The sequence below is a fragment of the Notamacropus eugenii genome, chromosome 2, assembly GCF_028372415.1.
Source record: "Notamacropus eugenii isolate mMacEug1 chromosome 2, mMacEug1.pri_v2, whole genome shotgun sequence".
In the NCBI taxonomy this organism is placed as follows: Eukaryota; Metazoa; Chordata; class Mammalia; order Diprotodontia; family Macropodidae; genus Notamacropus; species Notamacropus eugenii.
In genome coordinates this window covers 247,357,829-247,366,947 of record NC_092873.1, presented here as the reverse complement: position 1 = coordinate 247,366,947, position 9,119 = coordinate 247,357,829, and the positions used below count along the sequence as shown (strand labels likewise).

Here is a 9,119-nt window from a genome sequence, read left to right as displayed (position 1 = left end):
CGCTGGGGGGTTGGGCCCCGCCCTCCCCCTGCTCACGGGTTTCACTCCAACCACCCTCGCCCCCGCCCCCGCTCTCGCTCCCTTATCCTGTTGGCAACTGAAAGAGTAGAGACTGTGTAACCCGAGAACAGCCGCTCTCCCCTCCTCCTCTCGTCCATGTGCGCACCCGGGAGAGTGAGGAGTTGGGACCTGCTGGCGGGAAGGCTAGGGAGAGGATCGCCTCCTCTCACCCGGGCAGGGGGAGCAGGAATAAGTGTCCTACACACACACGCACACTAGAGCGCAGAGGGAGCAGGAATTATCTTCCTCGTTAGCAAGGGGAGGCGTCGGAGGCGGAGGGAAGGGCGCGTCGTGACAACTTCAGTGCTGGAGAGTGGGGCTCGGGCTGGAAAGGAGATAGTGCAGGAGGGCTCGGCAGGCGAAGAGCGGGCCGGCTGTGGCCGGCGCTGTAGCAGCGGATCGGATCGGGCAGCCGGGGGGGAGGAGGAGGAGGAGGAGGAGGAGGGAGAGGAGGAGGAGTTGCCGCAGCTGGCGTGTTGGCAGCTGGAGGAGGAGCTCCACAGCTGTGTCTGTGTGCGTTGGGGGAGAAGCTGGGTTTACCAGCGCTGGGAGTTTGAAGGGACCTTGCTAAGAGGGTGGTTGTGCGGGACAGGACCAGTACCTGCTGATACTGTCTCCTCTAGCCACTGCGATGGACGGTCGGGAGCGAGGTCTTTAGCCCGGAAAAAAGACAATCAGAGAGTTCCACCCAGCCTGAAGGAGGGAGGTATTGGCGGGACTTGGGCACCGGGCGCTTAGTCGGGGACAGAGTGCCTGGCTCACCATGGAACCCGTGACCAAGTGGAGCCCCAAGCAAGTGGTGGATTGGACTAAAGGTGAGAACGGCTTTTGGGGGGTGCTTGCGTTCTGTCGGAAGCGGGTTGGGGAGGGAATGGAGTGCAATGCTTGATAAGAAGCGGCTCCCCTTTCCCTTTTGGAGGGGCCTGGGGAAGGGTCTCATCTTGGCCTGAGGGGCAGAAGGGACATGGCTGCCCAGAGACTTGAGAGGCAAAAGTTGGCTTCAGGCTGCCGGGTTCACCAGACCTCTCCCAAGTCCCTTCCCCCTCTGCCCTTTTTTTTTTTGGAGGTAGGGGGATGGACAGGAATGGTGGCAAAGCTTGTAGCTTCGGGTACATGTACCAAAAGAGTGCTTGGGAACTCTTGCTTTGCGGTTTGGGGGGGCCGCGGGTGTTAGAACGCGCGCCCAGGTCCGCAGTTCGGCAAAACTTTTCTTCTATGCCGGCCTTCCCTGGGGCCGACCCCGGCCCGGACTGGCTGCGCTCGGTCTCGGCAGCCCCTGTTGGTTTAGTTTTGGCCTTTAGAGGCACAACGCACCTTTTTTTGGGGGGGGCTGGGGGTGTGTGTGTGGGGTGGCTCGGGTCGCTCCTCCTAAAGACACCGTGTCCAGAGCAACCCCGAGGAACGAGATGGCTGTGTTTAAACAGGTAAAGAAAGAAAGCGTGATTCTGCCTGGCTGCTTTATCCACTTTTCTCGGAGAAAACTTGCGAGCTGCGCTACATTAACTTTGTAACATTTTGCCTCACTAGTACCCCTGAGCCCAGGAATTCCGAGCACTAGCTCTTTTGTCTTTTGCTCCGGGAGGGTGTAGTTGCCGGGAGAAAGTTGCATTCCTAGGCTGTGGTTGGGGATTGAAAATGAAGAGAAAGAACTTTCCATCTGTTTTAAGCCGGAGGGAGGGGGGGATCTATTTGTCGCCTATTAAACTGCCTTAGACGGTAGCAGTGTGTCTGTTTGCGTAGGACCTCGGCAGTGCGTCTAGAGCCGGTGTCAGTCACTTTCACTCTGGGTTGACGTGCAGCCTATGCTAGGGCTCCTAGGGAGACTTAGAGGGAAGGCTCGTTTAAGCCTCTTTTGGAGAGTGGGCGGGCTCTATCCTAAAGAACTGGGCAGCTCCTTTTACCCCAAGGATGCTTTGCTTTAGTCTCCTGGGTGTCCTTTCTCATGACAGGATCAAACTTTGGATAAGCTTTTAAGACTCTGTCTCTCCCGTGGGTGTGACCACAATTAAAACTATTAACCTCTTCTTGTAATTGCTGTGTTTCATGCATCCCATGGTATACCTAAATAAGAATTGGAACCACAGATTATTAGAGCTGGGATTGGAAATCCCTCCCTCTTATTTTACAGATGAAGAAACTGAGACTGCCCCCTGATTTCTCTAAGGTTAATTCATGTGGACATGTGTTTATGTTTCCACAGAATGTAGTAAGCTTCTTGAAGATAGACTGTTTTAGGGGAGGCAACCCAGGGCATGGAATGAGTGTTGTTGACCTTTGTTCAAATCGGATAGCTCACTTAAGGACTGGACTTGAAGACAGGAAGACTTTGGTTCAAATCTCATTTCACATATTTACCAGCTTTGTAACCCTGGGCATGTCCCTTAGCTTTATGTAGTCTTAGTTTATTAATCTGTAAAATGGGGATAAGAATAGTATTTACTTGTGGTTATGATGGTCAAATGAGATAATATATGTAGAGTGCCGTACAAATCTTAAAGCCTCTATAAAGGTTAGCTATTAGGATTGACTCATTCGTAAAAGGAGGTGGTTGGATTAGCTCCAAATCTGTAATCCTATGACTATGCACAGTAGCTCCTTAATAAATAAATGGCTGTTATTAAGATACATAGTGTAGGATTGCTTTTTAGTGTTAAGAAATGGGTTCAGATCCTAAGTGTGTGATTCATACTAGTGCTTAGGCTCTGAGGGTTCATAAGTAACTTTCTAAGACTGTGTTAAAGGGTCTGTATTAGAGCAAGTCACTTCACTTTTTGCCTCAGTTTCCTCATCTGTAAAACGAACTGGAGAAGGAATGACAAACCACTTTGCCAAGAAAAACCCCAGTGGGGTCACAAAGAGTTGGATACAACTGAACAACAAATTAGTGAGCAGCCACTGACTTTATTTACCCTTTCTAAAAGTTGTATGTTCCTTTACCAGGTAACAGGCATGCAGTGAGGTAATCTTCTGTTACATGAAAGTACCACACTTTGTTTAGCCATTCTCCAGTTGATGGGCATCTGCTTTGTTTCCAGCTCTGCTAAAACAAAAAGTGCTGTTTGGAGTACATGGAGCTTTTCTATTTATCAGTGACCTCTTTTAGGAGATACGCCTAGCAGTGCAATCCCTTGGTCAAAGAGGATGGAAGTTTTAACTGCTTCGTGTAATTCCAAATTACTTTCCAGGCTGATTCTACTATTTCACAGCTCTATCAACAATATATCCATGTCCCCTGCCTTTCCCATAACCCCTCCAACGTTGACCCATCTTTTTTGACCCTTGGTCTTAAACGTAACTGGGGAAATTTATCACATCCTGTAGGACGTGTATGTGTATGTTTGTTTTCCCTTTGGGACTGGGGTGGTGTTGGTGGGTGTGGGTGTCATGAAGTGGGGTGTGTGTAAATTTGCATCCTGTTGTGTTTGTTTGGTGTGATCAGTTAAAAAGGAAGAGCAGATTAAAATATTTTTGCATCAGGTTGCCTTGACATTATGACAAACTAAGATTTCTCTCTGAAGAAAGTTCCCTGCCGATCTGAAAGAGCATTTATTTGTAGCACAATACTTCTGTGTCCTGAGGCCTGAGCACTGATTAGGTTGCATACCTGTGGTCAGCACTTGGCAACTTTTCTAAATATTACTGCCTCTTTGGACTACAAGTACAGTGACACAGAGTGACCTGGATTATTTCAGTGTTTAAGTCTACAAGGCCACAGAAAGGAGAGTCACAGTTAACTCATATATTAAAAGGTTCCACTTTCCTAGGTTGTAATGACTTGCCTTTTTTCTGAACCCCTATTTAAAATGTTTTTGAATTTCTAATAATAGAAAATATTGATTTGTGCAGACTTATTTACTGCTGACTTTTTAATTTGTCTTTTGTATTACTTCTCCCTCCCCATTTTATAGCATGACACACTTCCCCTAAGAAGCAAGTTTCATGAAGATTTTGCTGGTGCAGAAAAATGCATGGATTCTAAATCCTTGGAATTTTGAACTCCACAGAAATCCTTAGATTAGAAAAATAGCATTGATTGAAGCAAGCCTGGACACAGCCCACAACTTAAACTTCTGTGGATGATATTAAATATATGGTTGAAAAAGACAGGGTTGATATCAATGAGAATTAGTTCATCTAGCCTCTGTTAAAGGTGTTCACTCTCACCAAGTAGAGCTGGAAGAGAGACTTAAGAATCACCTCCTTAAGCCTCAGTTGTCTCATCTATAAAATGAATGTGGATGGAATCTGAGGGCCCCTCTAATTCTAGATCTGTGCTTGTATGATATCACCTCTGTTCTTGCTCTGAATTGGCTCTCTCTTCCTTGTGCCTGGAATGTACTCCTTCCTCATCTCCATCTCTTTGAATCTTTGTTTCTTTCAAAACTCAGCTCAGGATTCACAACAGAACCAATCAGTACATTGGAAAAATGCTCTATTACATTCATGTACCACAGTTTATTTAGCCATTCTCCAATTGATGGGCATCTACTTTGTTTCCAGCTCTTTGCTAAAACAAAAAAGTGCTGTTTTGGAGTATATGGAGCCTTTCTTTTTATCAGTGAACTTCTTGGGGTATACGTCTAGCAGTGGAATCTCTAGGTCAGAGGGAATAGATAGACCTTTTAGCCACTTGGTATAATTCCAAATTGCTTTCCAGGCTGGTTGTACAATTTTACAGCCCTACGAACAATATACTCATGTCCCTATGTTTCTCATAACCCCTCCAACATTGACTATTCCCATCTTTTCTGACCCTTGGTCTTGACTGTAACTGGGAAATGCCTTTAAAATTCTAACTAATAGTAACTCATAGTTCACTAAAGCAGATGCTATTTGTAGAGACTGATCTGTTAGATTTTGATGTGGATTTCTAATGGCTCTAGTTTGTGAACTCTAAAGATTAACTTTCTGGGCTTGGTAGCAAGCAAGTGAGAATAAAAATGAGTCTTAAGGTATTTGCTTATATGTATAAGCATTACCTAGAAACAGTAGGAGGTGATTCTTTGAAAAGTTAAACATTTTTCCAGAAAGTTTGGTGCTGGCTTCAGGTGCTGGGCTTCCTTAACAGGTAAATGTTCTAAGGAAAAATAATAGTAAATGGGGAGGCAGGAGTCTGCTGCTTTTGGCTGCTCTAATTACATACCAGTCCCTTGATACTAGCTTCCACTGTCTCCAGCAGCCAGTTGCATTCTTGACTTTTTGAGATGGTTACCTCCTTCTGCCATAGAGTAGCCTGGAAGAAGAATAGGTAAAATTCTTAGAAATTCACAGGAGGCAAAATGCAAAAGCCATTCATAAAGCTCATGGTCTCAGATAGCTACACACATATGCCCAAAATTCAGGCAATAAAGCAAGAAGAAGCGGAGGCCCTCACCTCAGAGGTACCAGCCTTGATTTTGTATTAGGTACTGCTGAGACTTGGTGGAGGGATACCCATGACTGGAATATACCTCTGAATGGCTATCTCATTCAAATGAATTAGGATAGGTAAAAGAGTAATGGAGGATAGAGTTGGGTACCATGGTATATTTTTCTCAGATTTGTATCTTCTGTAGCTTGATAAACATACTAGCTAAACTTTGAAGTTAATAAAAAATAAAAAAGCATAGGACCAAGTTGAGATTCAAGAGGCACTCCCTTAGAGACCTCCTTCTAAGTTTGCATCAAACCACTAATAATTCCTCTTTGATGGTCTTTAATGGCCATTCAACCAGTTCTGAAACCACCTAACTACTATTTAGCCTACTTCTCTCCATCCTTTCCCCATTTGTGCTATGAGATTGTTTGTCAAATATTCTAAATGCAAGTACACTATTTAGTATTTCCCCAATCTACTATTCTAAGTAATAGCTCTATCAAAGCAGGAAATAAGGTTTTTCTGGCATTTCTTATTCTTAATAAAGTTAAGCTAACTTTTTGCTATATTTGTCCTTCTCTTTTTTAGATATTCACTAGTCATTCCTTTATTAATAATATTCTTAAACTATGATAGTAATAAAAATCAAATTCATTGTCCAATGATTTTGAAGACTCATTTCTTTCCTCTTCTCCCTCAAGAACTGGGATATTTGTCTTTCTCCAATCCTGTGATATCTTTCCTATTTTACATAATCTTTCAAAGATCACTATCAGTGTTTCTGTTAAATCTTTCACTTTGTTCAACACCTTAGGTTGCAGGGTGTCTTGAATTTATCAGCGGCAGCCAGCTAGGTGCTTATTTTCTCCTGACTAATATTTGGTCTCAACTTCTTGATAGAAAAAAGAATCGAGCAGTTCCTCGTTTTCATCTCTCCTCTGCAGGTGTCCTATCCTTTCTTTAAGTCTCCTTTCCTCCAATATGACCTTAAACTTCCTTTTGTTGTCTCTAGATTTTTATTTTACTGTCATTATTAATCTCAACCTATTCTAAACTTTAGCATTCTTAGTAAATCTTGCAGAACTTGACCAAGTTCTTGTATTTATAGTCCATTACATTCTCATTCTCTCTCTCTCTCTCTCTCTCTCTCTCTCCACACACACACACACACACTATATATATATATATATATATACATATATATGTATATATATGTATATATATGTATATGTATGTATTTTTTATTCTGAGCTCACAAACACCAGAAAAAGAACACTTCCATATCATACAAAACACAAAGGGTTATATGTGAAATCATGACACTACTATGTATAGCTTGCTTTCTTTTAAAAAAAGGATATAATTCAACATGCTGTTTTCAAAGCTGACCTGCTTGTGTTCCCTTCTGTGAATTAAAAGAAAAATGCTTCAATGACCATTTTCTTTCTTCTTGGCAGTGCTATCACTAGTTCTCTTTCTCCCTCCAAATCCCCTCTCAATAGAAAAAGAAGTAAAACACAATTCTTGTGATAAATATACATAGTTAAGCAAAATAAATCCACACTTGGCATGTCTGAAAATGTATGCCTTGTTCTGCACTTCATTTCCATCCGTTGATCTCCAAAAACTAGGTACCATTGGGCATACACTCCTTAGGGAATTCCCCACCTTTTTTCCACATAGGAATTTTCTCTTTGAACTTCAGAATTTTCTTGGGAACTTTCCCTATATTGTGGGTTCATTTCCTCTCTTGAATTTTAGGCCATTGTCTCCTTCCTCTGACTTTCTCCAAATTTAAGGGGCATGTCAGACAAGCCTGACTTTCTCCTCTCTTTCTAACAGATTTTGAGGTGGAGTGTTCAGCCTCCCACTAGGCAGTCCCATCACTTCTAACCCAGAAGCCAGCTCCTACTTGTTGATAAGAATCAGATCCAGAATAGCAATTCCTGTTATGGGCTCCTTCACGTTTTGAAAGATGATCTGATGATGATCATTAAGGCAAGTCAGGAATATTAGCTGCTCTTCTTTTAGCAGAGTGAGAACCAAAAATGATGAGTAGATAATGGAAGTCTCCAATCATTACTATATTATGATGTGATTCCATTCCAGGCTTGAAACTGGTTTCCTAAACTCCTTGTTTATCTCTTTTGTGCATTTGGGTTGTCTGTAATATATTTCTATGACTACTCCTTCTGGTTTTACCTTTAGTCTTCAACTAAATACCCTTTACTAGTGGTTCTTGGCATTATTCATAAGATTTTTCTTAAAATACAATGCCATCCCCAACCATTTCTCTACCTGTATACCATTCTCTACCTGTATAGAGGTAGACAGAGGTGCAGTAGATAGACTGCTAAACCCAGGGTGAAGAAGACTTGAGATCAAATCTGGCCTCAGACACATATTAGTTGTGTGAGCCTGGGCCAGTCACCTAAGCTCTATTTGCCTCAATTTCCTCAATGTAAAGTGGGGATAATAATAGCACTTACCTCTATATCGCCAAGGCAATATTCACAGAATGGATGTTGACTATGAATATGCTGGCATAGTTCTGAATTGCAAAATATAGCAGACTCTCCACATAGAAGGCAGAAGAAAAATGTTTATTCAGACACCAGAAAGCCGGATCCCAACACCAGAAAGCCAAATCCATCATAGTAACAAAGAAGTCAATACACATTAGCACTGTGGGGGATGATGCCATTCCCAAACCTTCCCCTCCCCCTGCCAAGGCCTTCCCACAAGCAAACTCTCACAACATTAGCCATTCCTGCCTTTGTCCTCTCTCCTCTGCCCTACTTGCCCTCACCGGTTTCCTCTCAGCTCTGTTCCATCGATTCGGCAAGCTCCTCCCACCACATGTGAGTTAGGCTTCCATGTGATTTAAGCAGGTCACATGGGCCTATTAACGGGTGGGAAAGATCTTCAGATTAAGCAAAAATACATTAACAATACAACCTCCCAGGGTTTTTGTGATCAATGAGATATTAGTTTTTTGTTTTTTTTTAATTTCATAGCACAGTGCTTGCCACATAGTAAGAGCTATATAAATGTTTCCTTCCCCCTTCTTGTTCCCTTTGAATAAGGATTATCATTCCTAGTACCATATTGCACAAAATGGGTTTCACTCCACCAATATCAATGCTACCTATGATGTCAGATTTTCCTCCTTGCATTTGTTTATGGTTTTTATTACTAGCTTCTCTCTTGAATTTTTGTTTCCTGTGACACTCTTCTTACATTATGGTTACTCTGGAGAAGGTGGGGTGGGGTAACAATACTAGCTGACATTCAACTAGCTTTGTGAATTTTGTAAAGCTCACAGCTCCATGAAGCAGGTGCTATTATTTTTATCCCCATTTCTAGATTTATGTATATGTGTTGCCATTTCTTCCCTTTCTTTCATTTAAAGCCCATTTTGCTCATTTTGTATGATTTCAGGCAAATACATCCTCATCAATCTTTATTAGATTTCATTCCATCAATGGAGAGGAACTAGTTATTCTCATATTTCCAAGTTGTAGTCCTGAAATCCAAGTCCCATTCTCAGATGCCCTCATCTTAACCAGTTGTTCTCTTAAAAATCTGCTGTTTTTTCCTGAAGTTCTTGTTTTTAAAGGGCAAGTAATACAGAGGAAAATGCCACCTGTATCCCCAAGTTCTTCTATTTCTTTCATAATGTTTCTTAAAGCTTTCTAGATTC

General features: G+C 42.5%; 1 protein-coding gene across 1 annotated transcript in view; it reads left to right on the top strand.

The window, feature by feature from the left end:
- The first annotated feature begins 518 nt into the window (after positions 1-518).
- Positions 519-9,119, top strand: part of CNKSR3 (CNKSR family member 3) — a 107,972-nt gene continuing 99,371 nt past the window's right edge. The window contains exon 1 of the mRNA XM_072643741.1: positions 519-875. Coding sequence (XP_072499842.1) covers positions 824-875 — 52 coding nt within the window. The 5' untranslated portion in view covers positions 519-823. The remainder of the gene's footprint in view (positions 876-9,119) is intronic.